Consider the following 24,151-nt stretch of genomic DNA (forward strand, 5'->3'; position numbering starts at 1 on the left):
ACAGAGCAAGGCCACCCGGGTACAGTCAGGAAGGGAACGAGGAATCAGATTACCATATAGAAAACCCAGAAGGCCATCCAGACCCAGGAGATGTAGTTCAAGCGGTAGGTGGAATTTCCCCAACCCCCACTGAAACGCTCATTTATAATCGCAGTGGGGGTGACTAGGTAGTAGCTATAGAGGGCTGTCATACCCATCCCCGATCGTATCGAAAGTGCTGACCATTAATGAAGGAAACCCCATTGCGGCCACCGGCACATAGGAAGGCCACAATCCTTGTGGTTACTGTCTGGAACCACCTCTTAGGAATCAGAAGGGGAAAGTTGGCAAGGACATATAGAATTTTTTTTTAAACGTCACTCGCTTCAAGGGGCTCAATGCCAAGCTTTCTCAATGATAAAGGTCTGTCTTCAGCCCCGCCACAAAGGCCCAATGTTCAAGCTCTACGCTAACTCTGAAAAGCGGGAGGTATAGATTCCCAGATATTTAAAGGAGACGTGAGACCTGGAATCGTGGGACACCAGGCCTATCCCTCTGCATCTCACTCTATAGACACCACTACGGATTTACTCTTGTTGATCCGCAGCTCGACACCTCTCCATATAAGTAGAGAATTTGTAGACATCCAAGGCCCAAGAATCTCAGGTTTGCCAGAAACAACAGCAGATCGTCAGCATAGAGCGCTTTCTTTTCCTCTGGACCATCGCCCCAGTACCACCCCCTCCCTCAGGTTTTACATCTGAGTCTCGCCAGGTGTTTAATCGCCATGGTGAATAGGAGAGGGGAAAGTGGGTATCCTTGCCAGGTGTCCCACAAATAGGTAAGGGTGGAGACAGCACTCCATTCACCCACACTTGGGCAGTATAGAGAAGGCCTATCAATTTGCGGAAGTAGGGTCCAAAACCTGCTCTTCGCAGAATCCCCATCAGGGAAGGCCATGCGCCTGTATCGAAACACCTTCTCAAAATCAATTAGTAGGAGTGCTCTAGGGTGGGTAATATTGATGCACCTGGGAGAGTACCGGTAGAACTCTACCAATGCATTGGCAAATGCTCCTGATCGGCATGAACCCGCATTGATCCGAGTGTATTAGATAAGGGTGGGCTTAAATCAGTTGGGTCGCCAGACCATTTGCAAACACTATGTCAGCCTTTATCAAAGAAATAGGCCTATAAGAGGCACATAGGTCCACCGGTAGACCAGTCTTTGGCAGCACCACGATAGTGGCTGTGTCCAGCTCCATGGTGAATGCTCCGCCTCCTCTGCGCAAACCGCCAGGAGGTGGGAGAGCAAGATGGAACGATCACACTGAAGAAATTCAATAGGGTAGTCGTCCGGCCCTGGGGTCTTGACCAGATTGAGATCCGACAATGCTTCTCCGAGTTCCTCAAGTGTGGGGGGCTGATAAAGATCATGGGCCAGAGACTGTGGGATTGAGAGCAAAGGGAACTTCTCCAGTAATGATGAGTAAAGATAATGAGGCGGCACAGGCATTGCTGCATACAGTTCTTGATAGTCCACTGTGCATTTGTGGATGTCCCCTTTAGCGTTCCGCATTGTGGGCACAATTCTAGACATCGTATTCATAGTGACCTGCCAATATAGTAATTTATCTGACTTGTACCCTTGCTCATGGACTCATCAAGTGGAGGTCCTCCAACATTGTCTGGCCTCTTCAGGGATACCTATTTCAGCCGCGATCTTGCTAAGACAAACTTGTGGGATATTTAAGATGAGGGCAGGCGACTCGTTTTTCGTTCCAGTGCAAGGATCTCAGTTTATAACTCTGACACTTGTGGCAATCGTCTAGACTCTTGGCCTCGTATATACCCTTTAATATGACCTCTGAGGGCATTCTTACAGGCGGCCCAGGGTCCTTGCTGATTCCACTGAGCCACAGTTGTGTTTAAAGTATGCTGTCACTTCCTCTTCCATAAAATCGGTGCCGTCCCGATCCATTAGTTGTATTGCGATGAACCGCCACATTGGGCGCAAGGTCCCCTGTAGGAGGCCCAGTCCCACGAGCAGAGGGCCATGGTATGATACACCACAAGGGAGTACTTGCACATGCCGCAAGAAAAGAACATCTGATGCTGGGAGCCGAATTATGTTAATACGTCACTGCATTTCATGGACCACCTATGTGTGCGAGTATACCCGGAGGGTGGAATGTCATGCTCGCCAAGCATCGCAGAGGTCCATCGAGTCAACCTATGAGGAAAGGTGGGAAGTACGTGAGCAGCGGTTTGCTCAAGGGAGTTCAGCGGAGTCCAGTATTGGGTCAGGGCCTACATTAAAATCAACCCATGTAAGTTTGTTCCTCTGGGGAAGCGCCTGAAGTGTTGATTAGAAACACTGTTGGGGAACACATGCAGAGATGAGGTTGTAATGTCTGGCTTCATAATAACCTTCAACACCCACATATTGCCCCTAGGGGGCTTCATGTAAACAAATGTTCGTGGGAACCCATTGTACAACAGAATTGCCACTCCGGTAGAATACTGCGTGAAATACCGGATCATACCCAAAGCGACCATGCACAGTGTGTGGCTACTAAATGGGTTTAGTGGAGCATGACCACCTCTGGTAGGAGACACTTCACGTACCTCATAACGGCCGACCTTCTGATACTGTCAAGTAGGCCATTAACGTCCCATGAAATTACCATGAGCATTTTGGAGTGCAGGGTGGAGCCTTAGGATGACTTCCTCTCGAGAGTGGGTCATATTGTGCTGAGTGTGGGAGCTTGCCTAGAAAGCTTAAAGTGTGCGTACTCTCAAGTGCATAACAGAGGTACGTACTATAATGACTGTGTGTAAACTCAAAACCAAACAGAAAAAAACTATAACCCCCCTAACATCCGGCGACCCCTGAAGTATTTGTCGCCCCCACCCAGAACCATGAAACAGTCCAAAGGGCCAATGCCTGTCCAATTGCTCACTGGTGCCTGACAGAAGGATTCTAGTGTCCGACAGCAGACAACAATTGTGGGGGACAGCATTGTTACCGCAGTGGGAACATTTCCTCATTCCCCCATCCCACAAAAACCAACAACACGGCTTCAACAGCCATACTTATCCAACAAATCTAAATGGCACAGTAGTAGGGACCCTCTTACAGTCCATCTGTCGACAATGTAGGGTCCCTTATATCAGGGAGCAGGTTAAGGATTTTCAATCTCGGTGCCAAAGAGATGTGGTGTATCGGAAAGGATGGCCTCCGATACTAGAGTCCCCGCCACATCACCATCACACAACGGGCTTGGGAAGGACAGCCAGTTCCGAGACCCAGGTAAGTTCCTTCGTGAGCAATGCCTCTTCCCCCTGAGGGACCCCATTGGCTTGCTGGGGGGGTTCTGTCTCCGGTAGCCCCTGACCTCACCCTGTCATGCAAGGTCCGGTCATGGCGGTCTGTTGTCCACTCCCATTCCTGATCCGCAGTATCAAAAAAATGGGTTGACGACTGATGTATGACCTTCAGGCAGGCCGGAAAGGGGAGAATATCCTGGAAGTTTAAGGCTCAGAGTTTCTGTTTGACCTCCTAAAATGGCAGGCAGAACTGTTAAACTGCGCGGGTGTAATCTGAGATCATAATTTTGTGGATTTGGAATCTAAGTTCTTGGTAGGTTCTAGCTTCCCTCAGACTGGCAGTGCAGTCTGAATGGTTGAGGATCCAGGTGAAAATTGGGCAGCAAAAAGCCCCCAGGCGTGGTCTTTTAGCCAGGGATCTGTGGGCCCTCTCCACTACGAAGTAGTTTGATAACTTGCGGAATGGTATCCAGTTCTGAAGCCATTTTCTCCCACAGGTGTGCACGCCAGAGGCCTCCATTTCTTGAGGTATGCTGTTAAAATGCAAGTTGTTTCTTCTCGAGTGGTTCGCCGCGTCTTCGGCCCATTCTTCCAGAAACACTGTCATCTTCAACAGCTTCGATACTTGGGCTTTAGGAGTTGTCAGTTCATCTTTAACTGATGAGACCCTAGTTTCAGTTTACGTCACCCTGTCTGCCACATTTCGAAGGTCTTGGTGTAGTAGAGAGATGCCCACATGGACTTCCTCCATCTTGTGTTTGACGGCGTTCCTGGATTCTCTGATCCTATGACGTCCGTGTTCATCTGTGGGGCGGGAGCACCTTTAGAGGGGGTCACAGCAGTCAACCCATGGGTCCCCGTGCCGGGCTTAGTGTATTGGTCCTTCTTGGTCTGGGCCTGTATTTGTGGTGAGGCTTGTCATGCCCTATTCCCAGGTGCACGCTGCATCACACCCTGCAGTGCCTGCTGAACCGCCCTCTTGCCGATATCAGGCAGCAGGAGCAGTCACTATCTCCAGGCAGATACGGCATATTGTTTATAGATGCGATGTCAGGACCACCATCTTTGCCAGATATAGCGGACTCTCCTTAGCTTCTGAAAGCAGGAGATGAAGGCAGGCCCACATTAGCAACAGTCGGGCTAAAGATGGAGCAGCAGAGGTCCCCTATGTGCCCATACCCCACACTCAGGCACTAAAGCTCTAGGAAGCGGTAGTCCCGTAATGTATGTTACTGGGGAAAAGGGGGTGCGTAGCCTCCTTCGCATTGCCCAAGCCCTTGATCAACTGATTGAACTATGGAGTCCTCGATATGCCCGCTGTTTACCCTGTCACACAGCAAGACCGGAGTGGGCGGGGATGGCCGGATGGAAGAATCATGCTGGCTGGACTCTCCTCTCCCAGGTTTCACCCAATCTAGGCCAGATGCTCCTGCCGCATACAACTGTTGTGTCCTCCAGGACGGGCCCCACAGGTGCAGGTGATCCCATATTTTCAGGTCAGGCTCTCACGCCACTGTGAATCCAGTGCACTGGGGTATAAGCACAGGGAATCCTCCAGTGGGTGCCCCAGGCATTAAAGCAGGCCCAGGCCCCGCATAGAGATACTGCCGTATTTTACAAGGTTCCTTAGATCTGTCATACCGGAGCCACTTTAGGTCACTCTCTGGCAATTGGGCCCAGAAGGGGATCCAGAGCTCACCCGGTCCCAGTCTCAGAAAATGCCTGCAGCTTCCCCAGTCTTATTGCCGCAGCTGCTGTCCAGGTCACGCAACGCTGCACCTCCACCAGGTCTGCAAGTCCAGATCTGGCTGGACCTATCACCTGGGGTCGCGGATTCCAGTCTGAGGTTCCGTGACGATTTTACTCATGTTTGTAACATTGTCGGAAATACATAATTTTGGTATCAGTGAACCGCAAATGATCCATTTAGTATATCCTGGTGTTTTCGCTATGCTACGAGCAAGAGCACTCCAGTTACAAACACATTTCTGTTCTACCCGTGACATCCATCTTAGAACACGGAAGCCATTTTGTATTCCTTGCCCTCACATAGTCAATGGACACGCAATGATCTCTTTTTCATTAAAGGACACGTAGGCTTTAACCGGCAATTCACCTTGCTAGTGACACGTGCACCTTAGGCCAGCAACGCTGTAGCAGCATGACTCGGCAAGAACTGCCTCCCCAGCCTGAGGCCAGTCCTGCTATACTGGTTCTTGTGTTCGTTGGCCTGATCATGATTAGACGGCCGAAGCTGGTAACCGTGCCCATTTACGACCCACAAACATTTCTTATCCTGTCTTTCTATCTTCTACACCTGGCTCTGCTCCTTTCCTTCTGGGCCTTTATTAGGGGGAGGTAACGAAATTTACGATGAGGCGGTCCGGGTCTTGAATGAAGAATTGACATGGGATTATGATGGACTAGTGGGAACCCCTCATTCGTAATGTTTTGACATCAGATACTGTCGACGATTCCTGTGCAACGCCAAATATTTATTGTTTAAGACACGAATGTTTAGAACTGTGGTAACATGTAAAGAATTTGCCTGAAGCCCAATATTTAGTATATAAGGAGCAATCCTCTTTGTACAAATCGAACAGGCTCCTAGATACTGCCCATGTGTAGTTTCTGTGACTTCTGTGTCCCTGCAGTAATAAACCTTTGGTCTTTGACGCCACCATCGAGAAGCCCGTGTTTCTGTTTGTTTGTGTACCAAGACAGGTTGAACTCCGGGGTCTTCGGGTGCTGTCCCTGACACCTCTGGACGGAACAAAAAAGTCCAGAACCCCATTTGGCGCCCAACGTGGGGCCACGTCATTCGGTACCGGTCCAAAAGCCTGAAGAGTTCGAGGAGCTTCGTGTGAAGATTTCAGAGGGAGGCGCCCCACTTCATCGATCCCGGCATATCGCAAAAGTGGCCCCGACGTCCTCTTCCACGAGGGTTCCCGTTCAGACGGCTGCAGTGCTCCGTTGCCTTGACCGTCGCCCTGTCTTGGACCCGAGGTGCAGTCCTCAGTACGGCGAAACGTGACGGGTTTCTCCTTGGTGACGTCTTCAGTGCCTCAGTTAAGTATTCAGTGGTTGCTAGTTAAATATTTTGTGAGGATTGCTCCTGTTTGGATAATCCTTTTAGTTCTCAGTTCAGTTCAGTTCTGTAAGATTATCACTGGTTATTCTGGTTACGATAATCATTCTGTTCAGTTCAGGTATCGATACATTTGTCAGTTCTGGTAGGCCTAAGTTCGTGGTTCGAGTGCGCATCTTTTCTGTTTGTGTCTTGTTTGTCTTGTGGTCCGGATTATAAAATGGTAAGTCGGAAAAATTGTATGTTGTCTTGTTTTAGTTGCAACAGTGATTCCCGGTTGGAGGACTCGTGTTTGGTTCCTCCGATTGGAACTCCCCTTTATGATCTATATTGCAAATTTGGTGTGGGCCCTATCTCTTATAATGAGGTATGGATCCGCTTCACAGAGAAAGACGGTGTCCTTAGTTGGCCACTACATGGTAGTTTTGAACCTGAAGTTCTTGATAATTTAGAAAGAAGGTTGTTTAAGAAGAAAGCCCGGCCGGCAATGTTTGATTCTTTCCGTTATTGGCGAAAAGAATCTAAACAGAGAGAAATTAAAAAGTTGAAGAAAGAACAGAAAGAGCAAGAGTTGACTTTAGAACAGTCTGCTAGGCAGCTGCAACTCAACGAGTCTGAGAAAGCGATGGAGGTGGCCGATAGAGAGCGTAATTTAGCGATAGACAAGTGCTATCCTGCTTTGCCATCGAGTACGGCTAAGACAGTAGAGGACCCTGAAAAGGATCCCCTATTGTCTTACTTGTTACGATCACCCCCACCGTATGCACAGGGTGCTACGGCTCCACCTATGCCGAATGTTCAATTACCGGTTGCTGGACAACCTGGTGTCCCTGTTCCCGCTCCCCTGAATCTAGTTCCTGTACCTCCTGTGGTCAATATTAATGTTCCTTCGACAACCCCTCTTCTAGGGTTGCCGGCTTCTTTTCCTATGCCTGTGTCACTCACACCTGCCACTTCACAAGCTATTTTGCCTGCTACTCCTACTATTCCTGATCTATCTATTCCAACTACTACTCTATTCACTGCCTCTGCAAGTATTATGACTCCGCTTTCTGTTCGACGAAGAATCACTGATTCTGTCTCTAATATTCTATCTCCCTTCTATAAAACTCTGATTAAGACTCCTACCTCTGACTCTGTGCAGAGACGTAGTCAGCTTCCCAGTACTGAAGAAAGAGGAATACTAGATTCCACTGCCCTTAGATGGGTTTCGAAAGTTGGAAGATATAATGTACAAAATGTATTAGATACATTTATGCAATGGAACGAACCGACACAACGATATGTGTTCGATGAAATGTGTTTCCTTCTACGTGAGGAATTGGAAGAGGATGACCCTGAATCAAATTTAGGAGAATTAATTAATGTTCAGAAAGAGTTTGCTACAGGTATGATAGTTGGTCAAAATATAAAAGAAGCGATGGAACTAATTTTAAGTTATAGATCCGACTCATCCCTTCTTTCACCGAGAGAGTTAGAGAAACGTAGTACGAAACGAAATCGTCAATATCCAATGAGAGAGGTTCCACCAATTTGGCGCGAAGCTGTGCAAGCTAATGCACCGCTTGGTATTGCAGCCGCTCCGGCCCAATTCCAGAGAGTCTGGATACATATTCCATGGAAACGAGCTGAAGTGTTAGCAGTAAAACAGGCCTTGCCAGATCCGCGTAAAAATCCTGCAGGGTACTACAAAGAGTTGGCTCAAACAGTTGACGCTTGTGTATTGAATCTTGCTGACATAGATCTGCTATTTGGTAACGTAGTACCGCAACCAATTTGGGCTAAAATTCGTAAAGAGAATCATCCAGTTGCCCTAGGTGGTGACTGGGCAGCTATAACTGCAGCGGATGGTCAACAAATAGGTGGTTCCAAACCTGAACCTTTAATTGCTAACTTGCCTGGTAGAATAATCGATTTAATGAAAACCTTAATGCCTGCATTATGCGTTAACTGGGATAAATTGTCCGCATGCAAACAAAAGAAAGACGAAAGCGTCTCCGACTTTTTCACAAGATTCGAAGAGACTTTCGTAGATCATAGTGGTCAGGATATGAGCACAGAAGGGGGCCAGAGATTATTTGTTGATAAATTTGTGCACAATCTGTTGCCAGAACTTAGTGGTAAATTAAAGAATTCTGAAAGTGCGTGGGCTGTCTCTACGACTGCGCAAATACTTGCGACTGCTCAGTACTACGAAAATAGGGATAAAGAAGAGAAGGAAAAATCAGATAAAAAGACGAAAGATTTAAAAACTAAAGTACTTTTACAGCAAGCTTATCCGCCTCGCATGAATCAAACTAATATGCAGCAAGGGTCATATCAAAGAACGGATTATAATTTTCAAAGGCCACAATACCAATGGAATCAATGTGCTTATTGCAAAAAGGAAGGTCATTACAAAAGTGATTGTCCAGTTCGGGCGCAAAATAATGATGCGGCCGCTCAGAGAGGTCGTGGTAGTTCTATGCAAAACTCTAGAGGTCGAGGACGAGGTGCTATGCCTCCACAGACAAGTGATCGCCCCTCTAATTATTTCGACCAGCGTAATGGACAATCTGCCCAACAGAATAGGTCTCCACAGTATCATGTTGAAGACTATTATGAAGCTAGTGAGGAAGGTCAGCAAAGTGAATACTAGGACAGCCATGGACAAAGAGAGGGAGTAGTATCAGTACCAGTAGATCAGAGTGGGCCTTATGTCGCGGTAGCAACATCAGGTATAGTCGAACCGTTTCTGTTGGATACTGGTGCAGCAAAAAGTTCTATCATACATGCGAAACTCCCTGGCGCACCTTTGTCTGGCTCAACAAACGTTTCAGTAGGTTTTTCGGGCGCCCCTGTTCACAACCCTGTTTCTGGTCCTTTGTCTATTTCTGTTGGACCCCGTCAATTGAAAGCACCCCTGATTTTGACGACAGGTTGTAACGAAAATCTGCTTGGTTTAGACTTGTTAAAACGCCTGTACGCGACATTGTACTGTTCTCCAGCAGGTGTACAGCTTACGTTGGGTAAAAGAATAATCTCCCCGATGTACTTGTCGATGGATGCGCTCCCACCAGAGCTGCGTTCACTCCCTGATACTCTTTGGGCGACTGGTCCTAATGATGTAGGTCTATTGGAAATTCCACCCTATGTAGTAACTTTGAAAGCAAATGTCAAACTTCCACGAATTCCACAATACAGAATCTCTAGTGAAGATGAGCGTGCGCTCCTACTGATAGTACAAGACCTGATCAAGAAAGATGTTGTAGAAGAGACTAGAAGTAATGTCTGTAATAGTCCTGTACTGCCTATTTTGAAACGAACTGACCCTACAAAGCCTCCAGTATATAGGTTCGTAATTGATCTTAGAGAGGTTAATAAAATTGTGATCCCACAGTTTCCTGTGGTTCCAGACATTACTGCATTGTTAACGTTGATTCCTGCTACAGCAGCATGGTTTTCGGTTGTCGACTTGAAAAATGCCTTTTTCAGCATTCCGATAGCCGAGGAAAGCAGAGATATCTTCGGTTTCTCTCTAGGAGGACGAAGTTTTAGATTTAAACGCGCTCCACAAGGTTATTGTGAAAGCCCATCCATTTACAGTCAAGCATTAAAAAGCCAGTTAGATTCCTTCGTACTTCCTCGTGGTTCTGCTTTAGTACAGTATGTCGATGATCTTCTAGTGGCTGCCGATGACAAGGAAACTTGCAAAACAGCTACGATCTCTTTATTGCATCACTTGTCAGATTTGAATCACAAGGTGTCACCTTCAAAAATGCAATACTGCTGCCAAGAAGTGATCTACCTAGGTCATCTCTTGTCAAAGGAGGGAAGGAAGTTGACCCCAGAGAGAATAAAAGCAATTACACAGATGAACGTTCCTAGCACGCAGAGAGAAGTACGTGCCTTTTTGGGTATTACCTCATATTGTAGGCAATGGATCCCAAATTTTTCTCTTCTAGCAAAACCATTGGTAGCCTTGACTGGGAAAGGTGTCCCGAGTCCGGTACCATGGTCTGCTGAATGTCAACAGAGTTTTTCTGAGTTACGAAATGCACTGTGTTCAGCACCTGTATTGGGTACACCCGACTACAGTAAGCCATTCACGCTCTATGTCCACGAGAGAGAAGGTTGTGCATTGAGTGTTTTGACGCAGAAATTCGGTGATAAACAACGCCCTTGTGCGTATTTTTCATCAACATTAGATCCAGTAGCTAGAGCATTGCCTAGTTGCTTGAGAGCTACAGCCGCAGCTGCAGCTTCCATTCGACAATCTGCTGGTTTCGTAATGAACAACATGTTAGTAGTCATGGTTCCTCATGCTGTGGATACACTCATGAACCGAACCAAGACGCAACACCTTACCAGTGCTAGATTATCAGGTTATGAACTGACACTGTTAGCTAGTCATATTCAGATCAAAAGATGCAATGTATTGAATCCAGCAACATTGTTGCCGACTAGCGAAGAGTCGAGTGATTCCGAACCACACGACTGTTGTTTCAGAACTGAGGAAGAAACAAAAGGACGAATCGACTTAAAAGACACTCCGTTGTCAGAACCAGATGGCACGTTGTATGTTGACGGGTCTTGCTTCAAATTGGAGAATGGTGATGTGACTGCTGCTTATGCAGTAACGACCTTGAGTACGATTGTGGAGACTGCAAGAGTGAGTCAGAATTCTGCCCAGGCTGCAGAATTGATCGCGCTAACAAGAGCGTGCGTTTTAGCTAAGGGAAAGAGAGTGAACGTGTTCACAGATAGTCAGTACGCGTTCGGCGTGGCCCATAGTTTTGGCCGTTTGTGGAAAGAGAGAGGTTTCATTACGTCCCATGGGACTAAGATTCAACATGGTCAGCTAGTTAATGACTTGTTGGAATCTCTAACCTTACCGACTGAAGTTGCGATTGTGAAATGCAGTGCTCATAAAGCAATCACGGATGATGTTGGTCGTGGGAATGCTTTTGCTGATGAGACTGCAAAACAGACAGCCAGAAATATGATGAGTAGAATGTATGTTGCAACGTCTGCAAGATGGATTTCTGAGTCTGGAATGTGTGAAGACACAGTGGAAAGCGTGAAAGAAATTCAGAAAGAGGCGACTGAGGAGGAAAAACTTGCATGGAAAGAGAGCACGGGTAAATTGGACTCGAGTGGGTGTTGGATTGACTTGTCGGAACAACAGCGTTGGATGTTGCCTGATGCGTATGTGCTTGCAGTAGTGACGATGGCACATGGAACAGCGCACATCAGTTCAAAAGGGATTTGTAAGATGTTGGCTCCGGTCTGGAAGAATGACGGGATTAGTAGATGTGCAGAGAGAGTGGTGAGGAATTGTATGGTATGCTTGATGCATAATCCTGGCAAGGGAATCCCCACACCTGCAGGTCACTTCGCTCCTCCTTCTTGCCCCTTTGAAGTGATCCAGCTAGACTTCATTCACATGGATCGTTGTAATAACCTGAAATACGTCCTAGTGGTAGTTTGTGCTTTCTCCAGATGGATCGAAGCATACCCACTGAAGGACAATACTGCCTTATCCACTGCCAAAATTCTTCTTAAAGAATACTTCCCCAGATACGGAATGCCACGGATTGTATGGTCAGACAACGGAAGTGAGTTCATAGGGAAAGTTATGCAGAGTGTGTGTGCCGGCCTAGGGATTAGACAGAAATTTCATAGTGCGAATCATCCCCAGTCCGCGGGTTTAGTCGAGGGTTACAATGGCACCCTTAAACTGAAACTCGCTAAGATACAAGCATCCACGGGTTTGTCCTGGCCAGACGCATTGCCTTTGGCTTTGCTATCAACAAGAGCAACTGTACATTCTAGAGTAGGGCTTAGTCCCTACGAAATAGTTTTCGGTCGTCCTGCAAATGTTTGGGGGGTACCTAGACCGAAAGAATTTAAGCAGCTGGAATACCCAATGTTAATTGATTACCTTTTCGACTTGACTGCTAAATTGAGTCTTATTCACCAACAGGTTTTCGACGCATTGCCAAAGCCATCGGAGAGTCCAGGCCATCAGCTGAAACCGGGTGATCAGGTGGTCATCCGAAATTTTGCAAGAACGAAAAATCTTCAGCCCAGATTTATTGGCCCGTTCCAAGTCCTGCTAGCAACGAGAACTGCTATTCGTGTGGCCGGAAGAAGAAATTGGATCCATACGACTCATGCTAAACGTGTGCCTCTGCCACTTCCTTACGACAACTGGGTAAAGAAAGGAATCGGTGCCTCTGAAACGGAACAAATCCCCAGGTTCATACCTTTCAGTGATGCAGAACTGATCACGGATTCACCAAATTCTGACTCTCCTCCCGAAACTGCTCTTTTGAACCCTGAACATTTGTCATCTGTACCAAAAGAACATTTGTCATCTGCGAACGTGAACATTGCAACGTCAGCTGAAAATACATTGTTTCCAGATCAGACAGCTCCTGCAAAACTGAGATACAACTTACGTTCTCGCAATATGGACAAATAAAGCAGGAAACTGCCTATTTTCAGATTTGAATTTGCTATACATTGCCTCCAGCCAGGAAGTTTGCTAATACTATGTATTGTTTCTTTTTGTTTTAAAATTGCCTTGCCGTCTGGGTAGCCGTAGGGTCGTGGCTGTGTGCCTAGTTGAATCTGCGGGGGTCCGACACAAGGTCGATCTTTCTGTTAGTTCTGGGAACTCCCAGGGCTGATAGAGGCATTTTCATCTACGTACACATCATCAGTGGTCGCGAACGGTCGTAGAAGATGGAGCTTCCTGAGCTACAACGAGAAAATGTAATTTATGTTCGCAGAAATAGACTGAACAGAATACTACACAGCAAATGCTTTCTAATGCAATGTGCAGTTACATTTTTAATCGTTTTAATAACGTTGGTGGGTGGAATCGTCTTTGGTGTACATTTGATTTTTATGCCAGTAACTACAGTACCTTCCCTTGATCCTACTACTTCTACGGTTTCTTCTATGCATTCTTTCCACTCATTTCCTGAACACGAACAAGCTCGACGCTCAGAATTTATTAACAATACATTTGTACAGCTCTTGCATCAACACCAACTGATAGTTAATACTACCGACTGCTGGGTGTGTGGCTTGATACCTCACACTATGGATAAAGGCATTCCCTATTTAGTCTTGCCTTTCAGCTATAATGGATCATTTCAGGCTTTTCAGACCATTTTTTCATATGCCCTTGAGACCTATCCTCCGCGTCCACCACGGTCCACTAAATACAACTCAGCCAACAAAGCTTTAGTCCAGGGAATTATTGATATGATTAAAGACGTCAATAATACTCCATCTTATCCTAGAGATGAATTACTGGTGTATTTGAGTTGGAACTCTACAGAGTATCGCCTTGGTTTGGGAGAAAACAAGCGTAAAGGCTCCACTTCAGTTTGGGTCGTGCCTCACCGAGGTCAGGTCTGTTTGCAAGGAAATGGGAGAAATCCGAGAGCTCAGCTAGGGAGCAGTGAGTGCGTTGAGACTTACGTATTTCCGTCTGACTCCTCCCCTGCCTTTCTGACTGCTAGGCGTACCTACTTCATTTGTCAGGACAGAGCATATACATGGCTGCCTGCTGACTTTTCAGGTTCATGTTATATTGCTCGATTGTTACCTCCGACATACACTGCTTCTTCAGATTATCACAAAACCAGAGTAGCAAGAGGTGTCTTCAGCAAGGAAGATACCGCTGGTCAAGAAGCTGGAGACTTTTTCAAAGGTTTCCTTCCGTTTTGGGGGCCTATGGCTAATAGTAGAAGTATACGTCAACTAACACGAGTAGTTGAATCTACTATTACAGAAACTGCTGGTGCCCTTAGTAACTTAACAGCTGAGCTTCAAGCGGATCGTCTCATGACGTTGCAGAACCGTATGGTTCTAGACGTAATACTTGCAGATCGAGGTGGGGTATGCAGAATGATCCAATCGAGCTGCTGTGTCTTTATTCCAAATAATGCTCCAACAGTCTATGAAGCAATCTCTAAGCTACATAAGATTTCCGACTCTATACACGTAGATAAGGGAAACTGGTCCTTCATGGAGTGGTTTTGGACTCTAGGATCAGAGTGGGGATGGAAGGTTCTGATGGTCATTGGTGTCATCCTAGTATTTCTGTTCTCGTGCTGTCTTATTATCCAATGTGGTCCCGCTCTGTGTAGCCTCTGTGCTGCAACCTGTTTCAGAAAACCACCTACATTAGGAGAAAAGACACGAGACAGGATGATGATACAACAACATGTCACTGACCTAATGAGCATAGAATTAGACTCTGACTCTGATATAGACTAAGTAATTGCCTATGTAAGGGCAAAAGGAGGGTCTGAGGTTCCGTGACGATTTTACTCATGTTTGTAACATTGTCGGAAATACATAATTTTGGTATCAGTGAACCGCAAATGATCCATTTAGTATATCCTGGTGTTTTCGCTATGCTACGAGCAAGAGCACTCCAGTTACAAACACATTTCTGTTCTACCCGTGACATCCATCTTAGAACACGGAAGCCATTTTGTATTCCTTGCCCTCACATAGTCAATGGACACGCAATGATCTCTTTTTCATTAAAGGACACGTAGGCTTTAACCGGCAATTCACCTTGCTAGTGACACGTGCACCTTAGGCCAGCAACGCTGTAGCAGCATGACTCGGCAAGAACTGCCTCCCCAGCCTGAGGCCAGTCCTGCTATACTGGTTCTTGTGTTCGTTGGCCTGATCATGATTAGACGGCCGAAGCTGGTAACCGTGCCCATTTACGACCCACAAACATTTCTTATCCTGTCTTTCTATCTTCTACACCTGGCTCTGCTCCTTTCCTTCTGGGCCTTTATTAGGGGGAGGTAACGAAATTTACGATGAGGCGGTCCGGGTCTTGAATGAAGAATTGACATGGGATTATGATGGACTAGTGGGAACCCCTCATTCGTAATGTTTTGACATCAGATACTGTCGACGATTCCTGTGCAACGCCAAATATTTATTGTTTAAGACACGAATGTTTAGAACTGTGGTAACATGTAAAGAATTTGCCTGAAGCCCAATATTTAGTATATAAGGAGCAATCCTCTTTGTACAAATCGAACAGGCTCCTAGATACTGCCCATGTGTAGTTTCTGTGACTTCTGTGTCCCTGCAGTAATAAACCTTTGGTCTTTGACGCCACCATCGAGAAGCCCGTGTTTCTGTTTGTTTGTGTACCAAGACAGGTTGAACTCCGGGGTCTTCGGGTGCTGTCCCTGACACCTCTGGACGGAACAAAAAAGTCCAGAACCCCAAGTCACACCGTCCTGAGAGCCGCCAGTGGCAAACACAGCAAGCCCCAGCCACTCAGGCAATACATGCAGCGCCATCTTGCCCATAGACAGCAGGGATTCACTTCGGGTGTCGAGCCCCCAGAAAATACAGCTCTGGAGCAGCTCAGCACTCCTCGGGCACCTGCTGCCCCCATACTTCGAGCCAGCACCTCCGATTCGGCTGTCGGGCCAGGATGAGCAGCGATGTTAGTGGGGCCCGTGATAATGATCTCAAAACACGGCTGCCATCTTAGACGGTCAGGCCTCCCCCCAAGATGGGTTGTTATAACAAGAGAAACTGTTTTATTTTCTTTAGTGCAATTAGGACAATAAGTTACGAGTCAGACTGATGACTCCATAGCCAGAGGTACAAAGCACGGGAAATTTATGGACAGTAGTTTTGCAACCAGTGTGGTACCTTGCCGAATGAGCTTTGTACTAATAGGTCGGTTTGCAAAATACAGATTCTTAGTGCATCACAAATCAACCTACCTCATGAATATTATTAAGGGTGGGTACAAATTGTGACCAACTAGCAATAGCTGTCATCACAGGGACAGTGGCCTGCTGAGGTCAGCAGACCACCAGGTCTGTGACAGCTTTTAAATAACGCTTTTCTTTTTTAAAGGCAGCCTGTTTTTCTTAAAGGAAAATGGGATGCTTTAAAAAAAAAAGAAAGAAAAATATACCAACCTAGGACTACTGCCGACTCCTAAATACTTTCTTCAACATTCTCAAAAGGAGAAAGCGTCCTTTGAGGACCCTGTCACATTTGCAGATGGCTTACCACTACACGTCTGTAGTCAGTAAAGTATTCATATTTTGGGCTGGATTTGAGTTGCAAAACATTAATACATACCAATCCAATTCGGTATTTGGAACGGACACCCTAAACGTGCCTCTTCCAAATACCAAAGTTGGCATTTTGTTGCAAATCTAAAGTGTGATTTGGTCACGTTTCACTGAATCACAATCTAGTTCTGTACATCAGGAAAAGCCTTTTTTGGGTCACAAAGAGACAGATTCTTGAAACCCCTTTGTGGACCCTTTGTGACCACAAAAGGGTTTGTACATCTGGAACTAAATCTCTAAGATGGTTGGGCATCCTGGAAAAACTAAAACAGCAGCAGTTATTGTGGATATTTTGGTGGCCAACATTCTCTACAGATGTTAATCGGTATGTGCAGATGTCTTGCGCAGGCCCAAATTTAGTTATCACATAAAAATATGCTCCTATTCTATCTAGACCATGGCATTCAGTATCTCGGTTCCTCTCGCAATTCTGGTATGCGTTATATAGACAATTAAGTTTGTCGGTCTTTCAGCTATTATCCACAAATGGATAAGACAGCGCGAACAAGTGAATAAATGTGTTGAACAATATTTGAGATATCAAACATTATTGCAATCGCTCTCTCTTAAAATGAATTGCAGCACAAAGTACTTTAAAGATGAAAAAGTCTGGTCATTCACAAATTTACTTTTGAAAAAAAGCTTTCAAGTTGGATCCAAGTCTGTTAGTCCACTAACCGTTAACAAGTTGTTAATCGGATAAGGGTTTGATTAACCCCTCCCATGCTCATGACGAGCTCAGCTCGTCATGAGCCACGGTTCCCGTGTGCTAATGACGAACTCAGCTCGTCATGACCGTTAGAACGCTGACACGCAGGGCTAATTCCACTGCTGTGCTGGGCGTTCTAAGGAACGGGCGTGGTCATTACGAGCTCAGCTTCTCATGAGCACACGAGAACCGTGGCTCATGACGAGCTGAGCCCGTCATGAGCATGGGGGCGCTGTGCGTGCCCCCCGCACCCCCCAGCACAGCAGGGGAATCTGCCCCACAGTGAAGGGGTTAAAATTGTCACAGCCTCTGAAAATTCATACCTTATTTCATGTATCCTTCGTGAAGATTTAGTCTGAAAAGACTCATTTTGCTCCAAGTCCTTCTCCTATTCAGCTGAATGTTAAAAATTATTACACATTACATAAGATCTTAGATGTACAGATAGTTAGAAGGCAATTTTTAGTGGACTGGAGTGGTCAGGGAAAGCAACGGAGACCTCGGCACTTAGGAGTAGGGAGCCCATTATTACCCACGGTCCGTGCATACCTCTATTTCCGGTGTGAGCACAAAGACACGGTCATACAAATTTCCTGGGTGCTTGTGTCCTCCATTGTAGAGGCGGCCAGCGGTGTGCACAGTATGTGGGGCGGTGGGCGCTGCCTGGCGTGAGGCTTTACAGCTGCAATGTTTGCACTGTGCTGAATAGACAACTGAACACGAGGCAGACGACGGCACAGACCGCTATGGGATTTGCAGTAATGGTGGCCATCTTGGAATCGTAGGATATTAGTTCTTCGATTTTCAAAGTATTTTTAGATAGGAAAACAAGACACTTAATTTCTGCGGCCAGGAGATTGGAATGCATCACACTTTCATCCTGAGTTAGCAAAGATTTCTGGGATAACACTTGAGTCGGCATTTACACTTTGAGTTGCATGCTAGTACTGGAGTCATCGTTCCTCAGTATGACAAACTCTACGCACTTGTAGTTTCACTGGAGGAATCCTCTCCATGTACTGATGTTGTTCATTAGTTTTGAGTTTCTTATAGTTTTTTTGTATTGCCAGTGGTACAGACGTAAAAATATATTGTAAGGGTGAGAAACACAACACTATTGTGTGTTTATTATGTCACAGCTGATGAACTTGTGAGATTTAGAGACATTTAGATCACGGACTTGATTTACAAATACTGAAGGTAGTGGTCTACATAGAAACTTGTTTATTTTTTTCACTATGCATGCAATAACCAAAAATATGACGTCCTGTTGTTGATACTACTGCTGGACAACCAGACCACTTAAGAGGACAAATATAAGTTTTAAGTGCTTTCCTAAAAGATCAGCAATTAGGTGTAATTGTGTTGGTTGGGAATTTTACGTGCAGAACCCGTATTTGAACAGCAAAGGCCTTTTTTGCCTCGCGCTCTGGAGGATTCAGAAGACGAGCTGTGATTGGAGGTCCGAATGCATTTGTTGAGTGAGAGAAGTTCCCCTTACAAATTTGTGGCATTTCCAATAAATAGCCTTTTTAACAGGTAGCCCGTGTAAGAGACGTAGTTGATGAGAAACCTAAACATAAGCACTGAAGCTTTAGCGTCGGCCTGCAGTCACTTTTAAAAATGAATACCAATCACATATTATGGTACAGGTAAAAACAGGTATTACAGGTAAGGTTATTTGGTACACCTATTTTATAGATGTCATTTATATTTCAGCTCTAGGCTGTCACAGGAATTTCAGCCAACTATAAACCAGTGGGATTATAGAGACTGTCTCGGGGTATATTGTATGTTCTTTTAGGCAGGGCAAACGTTGATTTCAGATGACAAAATTCTAAAATAGGTTTTTTTGTAGCTATCAACGCTCTGCAGTGTGGGTTGAGACCAGGCAGAGTGAATATATCATTGGCATCTATTTCTCTCCTGCTTGTCTCATTCTCCTCTCCCCAGGTCTACTAACGACCGGCATAAATATCCTTTGCGTGCTTGAGAAGGTTGTTCAGGAATTATTGATATTACCATGGTTTACTTTAGTGCACACTTAACACTTGAATTCTTTTTTTTTAAATCACTATTTTCATATGCCTTAGTTCTCACATTTGTCAAAACTGGAAACCCTTGGAAGTGGAGTAAATTCTCATGAATATCTACATCAAAATAACATGATTTTACATGGCAAGAAGCATAGAGTTGATTTAAACCTTCTGAGGTCCACAGTATGGTCATCACCATCCGTACAGACTTCAGATTTGTTTCCGTCTTCCATGTTTTCTTTGTTTATGTTTGTTCATGGTCACAGAGTGAGAAAATCTCATCCCGCAGTCGGTGCACTCGTAAGGTCTCTCCCCCGTGTGTACGCGCTGGTGTCTGGTCAGGTATATGGAGGCAATAAATCCCTTTCCACATTCACTGCATACATAGGGTTTCTCGTTAGTGTGAATTCGTTGGTGTGAGGAGAGGGACCCAGAGTCCGTGAATCGCTTGCCACAAGTTTTACATTCATAAGGTTTTTCTCCTGTGTGTATTCTCTGGTGAATCTTCAAGTTCTGAGATTCTTTGAAGCTCTTTCCACATTCACAACACTTGTAAGGTTTCTCACCTGTATGCAGTTTTAGATGTGATTTCAGGGCACTTGTGGTTCTGAACATCTTGCCACATTCAATACATCTACATGGTTTTTCTCCAGTGTGAATTCGTTTGTGCACAAGCAAGCTTCCGGAGTGAGCAAAACTCTTTCCACAGCTCTTACACGTGTAGGGTTTTAAACCTGTGTGAATTCGCTGATGAATTTTTAAATGTCCCAACAGTCTGAAATTATGCTCACACTCAGTGCAGGAATAGGGCTTCTCATCTGTGTGTAGTCTCTGGTGTAATTTTAAATTCCCTAACTGGCCAAAGCACTTCCCACATTCGCTACATGTAAATGTTTTTTCTCCAAAGTGCATACTCTGGTGTTTCATCATATTCCCTGACTGACTGAAGGACCGCCCACATTCAGCACAGGTATATGGTTTTTCTCCAGTGTGTGATCTCTCATGTATTGTCAGAGCGGACTGTGTAGCAAACCGTTTTTCACATTCAATACATATGTATGGTTTTAGTCCTATATGTCTTTTGTAATGCGCTCTCACATGTGCAGGGTTTTTAAATCTTCTGTTACATTCACTACATGCATAGGGCTTATCATCCGTGTGCACGTACCCGTGGAGCTGCAGTTTTGCTTTGCTACTGAATCTCTTTGGGCATTGATTACAGATGAACGGTTTTTCTCCGGTGTGCAGTCTCACATGTTTCCAGAGTGCTGATGAGTTCCTGAAGCGATTCCCACATTTAAAACATTTGTAAGATTTCTCTCCGGTATGTATCCTTATGTGGTTCTTTAAAGTTCCTGGGAAGCTGAAGCTCTTTCCACAATCATCACATGAGTATGGTTTTTCTCCAGTGTGTGTTCGCTCGTGAATGTTCAAGCCATCCAGGCGGCTAAAGCACTTCCCACACTCACTGCATTTATAGGGCTTTTCTCCTGTATGTGTCCTCATATGAGATGTTAAGGTTGTAGAATGGCAGAAGTTCCTACCACATTCTATGCAATGAAATGGTTTTTCTCCGGTGTGAATGCGCTTGTGAATTTTTAAGCCTGATGTGTCACGAAAACCCTTTCCACATTCATCACATTTTTTAGGTTTCTCTCCCGTGTGAATTACACTGTGACTTTTCAAATGGGATGAAAGTTTAAACCTCTTGCCACATAAATTACAAGCAAAGGGCTCTTCCCCAGTATGTATTCGCCTATGTACAGTTAAGTGCGATGACTGGGTGAAATTCTTCCCACATATGTCACATGAAAAGGGCTTCTCGCCTGTATGTATCCTATGGTGTTTGATGAGTTCTGATAATGAAGTAAAACCTTTCCCACACTCGCTGCATGCATGTGGGGTCTTTCTTTTCTCTCCTGTATGGACTATTTGATGAATCTGCAGACCATCTTTCCTTTTAAAACCCTTTCCACATTCCATACACTTATACGGTCTATCTCCCTCATCCGTGCTTTGGGGAACACGATAGTTGCATAAAGAAGAGAGAGTCTTTCTACAAAGGCGTACATTAATTTTTCTGGGTTTACTCTGCCTTCTGAGGGTTTGGTCCTCACTAAAATCATATTTGCTTTTGAAGGTAAATGGATGTGTTACTGAGCGTAACTGTCTAGTTAAGGTTGAGTTACTGTGTAATATGGTTCCACATGTACTAAATGTTTGAAATCCCTTATTCAGGTTTTGAGTCTTCAAGTTGTGTTTTTCATCGGTGTATGGTTTTTGATCCGTATCAAGAGTAGAGTTCACACTGAAAGGATCCACAGATTCGGAGTACGTGCTTGTCTTCTCCTCCGGTTTCGCTGTTTGTTGATCAGTAAGGGTAACTGATTTATTGTCACCTTGTCCACATTCAGGGTTGAGATATAGATGGTCTCCGGTCGTAATCATATTTCCTGTGTGCAACTTGTTTCGTGTTTTGCGGGATTTGATTTGCGATCCTAAAAAGTTGTTTTTTCCTTTCAATGTTGATTCTAGTTCTGGACATGGTTCAGGATCATACGTCTCATGTGATTGTACAGCTCCAATATCTGTCAGGGAAAAAAAGAATAAGACATGGATTTTTAACTTACTGAGGTTTCAAACAAAAAAATCTAATTATCAAATGAAATGCTTACTAAAGCATTTTTACGGAGCATTTTTAGCTGTAAATAGACAAACAACCCTCAAAAGAAAGATGAACTTTCATCTGATAGAAAATACAAGATGTAAACTGTTCCTGCAGATAGCATACTCTTGCAAAAACCATGTCTACTTTAATAATACAGTGGTCTGAATAACAGGATACACTACTCATGTAAAAAATGAAACAATCAAGTTCAAGTTCAGAGATTTGTATAGCGCACTACTCACCCATAGGGTCTCAAGGCACTTATGGGAGGGGGAGCAATATTTATCGAATAGCCAGGTTTTAAGTTCCTTTCTGAAGGAAATGTGGTTCTGTGTGAAGCGGAGGTGAGTGGGGAGAGAGTTCCAGGTCTTGGCCGCCAGGTAGGAGAAGGATCTTCCTCCCATGGTGGATCTGTGGATGCGCGGAACTGCGGCGAGCGCTTGGTTGGAGGATCTTAGTTGGCGGGTGGGTGTGTAGATGGACAATCGTGTGTTGAGGCATTCGGGTCCTAGTTTGTAGAGGGCCTTGTGTGCGTGGGTGAGGAGACGAAACGTTATTCTCTTGTTGACGGGAAGCCAGTGGAGGTCTTTCAGGTGGCCGGTAATGTGAGCTTGGCGAGGGATGTCCAATATGAGTCTGGCCGATGCATTCTGGATCCGTTGGAGTTTTCTCTGTAATTTGGCTGTTGTTCCGGCGTAGAGGGTGTTTCCATAGTCCAGTCGGCTAGTGACCAGAGCGTGGGTGACCGTCTTTCTTGTTTCGGTGGGGATCCAACGGAAGATTTTTTTGAGCATATGGAGTACGTTGAAGCAAGAGGATGAGACGGCGTTAACTTGTCTGGTCATCGAGAGGGAGGAGTCTAGGATGAAGCCCAGGTTGCGTGCGTGGTCTGTGGGCATGGGTGCTGTGCCCAGGGCCGATGGCCACCAAGAGTCGTCCCATGCAGAGGGTGAAGATCCTAGGATGAGAACTTCCGTTTTGTCTGAGTTAAGTTTTAGGCAGCTGTTTTTCATCCATTCGGCTACTTCTTTCATGCCTTCATGAAGATTGGTTTTGTCGGTGTTAGGGTCTTTGGTGAGGGAAAGGATCAGCTGGGTGTCGTCAGCGTAGGAGATGATGTTGAGGTTGTGTTGTCGCGCGATGGATGAGAGGGGACTCATGTACACGTTGAAGAGGGTGGGACTAAGTGATGATCCTTGTGGGACTCCGCAGATGACTTTGGTGGCTTCTGATTTGAAAGGGGGGAGTCGGACTCTCTGGGTTCTCCCGGCGAGGAACGAGATGATCCAATCCAATGCTTTTCCTTTTAATCCGACGTCGCTGAGGCGTTGTATGAGGGTGCTATGACAGACTGTGTCGAAGGCGGCGGAGAGGTCGAGTAGGATGAGGGCAGCTGTTTCTCCGTTGTCCAGTAGCATTCGGATGTCATCTGTCGCTGCAATGAGGGCGGTTTCGGTGCTGTGTTTGGCTCGAAAGCCGGGCTGTGAGGGGTCGAGGGAGTTGTTGGATTCAAGGAAGGCGGCGAGCTGGCTATTGACGGCTTTCTCAATGACTTTGGCTGGGAAAGGGAGGAGGGAGATGGGGCGGTAGTTCTTAAGTTCAGAGGGGTCAGCTGTGGGCTTCTTCAGGAGGGCAGAGAGTTCTGCGTGTTTCCAGCTTTCTGGGAAGGTAGCGGAGTTGAAGGAGCAGTTGATGACATCACGGAGATGAGGTGCGATGATGGAGTCTGCATTGTTGAAGATGTGGTGGGGACAGGGGTCGGTTCGCGATCCTGAGTGGATGGAGTTCATCAGGCGGATGGTGTCTTCAGTGGTGATTGGGTTCCAGGCGTTAAGGTTGTTAGATATCGGTTTGGTTTTGGGGTGGGTGGGGTGGGCTGTTCTTTCAAAGTGTTCTTAAAGCTGTTATGTATGTCGGCGATTTTGTTGTAGAAGAAAGAGGATAATGAGTCGCAAAGGTCTTGGGAGGGAGTAATGTCGTTTGAGGCTGCGGTGGGGTTAGTAAATTCTTTGACGATGTTGAATAGTTCCTTGCTGTTTTGGGCGTTGTTGTTTAGTCGATTCTTGAGTGCTGATTTCTTGGTGGCGCGGATCAATTGGTGGTGTTTGCGGGTGGCTGCCTTGAAGGTGGTCAGGTTGTCAGTGGTTGGGTTTTTTCTCCATGTTTTTTCTAGAGTACGGCATAGTTTCTTGGAGTTCTTAAGGTCATCGTT

At 45.6% G+C, this 24,151-nt stretch overlaps 1 protein-coding gene across 2 annotated transcripts in view; it reads right to left on the reverse strand.

The window, feature by feature from the left end:
* Window positions 1-18,331: 18,331 nt before the first annotated feature.
* Window positions 18,332-24,151, reverse strand: part of LOC144817657 (uncharacterized) — a 208,894-nt gene continuing 203,074 nt past the window's right edge. For both annotated transcript variants that reach the window (XM_078674385.1, XM_078674386.1), the window contains exon 3: window positions 18,332-21,859. In XM_078674385.1, coding sequence (XP_078530511.1) covers window positions 19,482-21,859 — 2,378 coding nt within the window. In that variant the 3' untranslated portion in view covers window positions 18,332-19,481. The remainder of the gene's footprint in view (window positions 21,860-24,151) is intronic.

Source organism: Lissotriton helveticus, chromosome 2_1 (assembly GCF_964261635.1).
Source record: "Lissotriton helveticus chromosome 2_1, aLisHel1.1, whole genome shotgun sequence".
NCBI classification, from domain to species: Eukaryota; Metazoa; Chordata; class Amphibia; order Caudata; family Salamandridae; genus Lissotriton; species Lissotriton helveticus.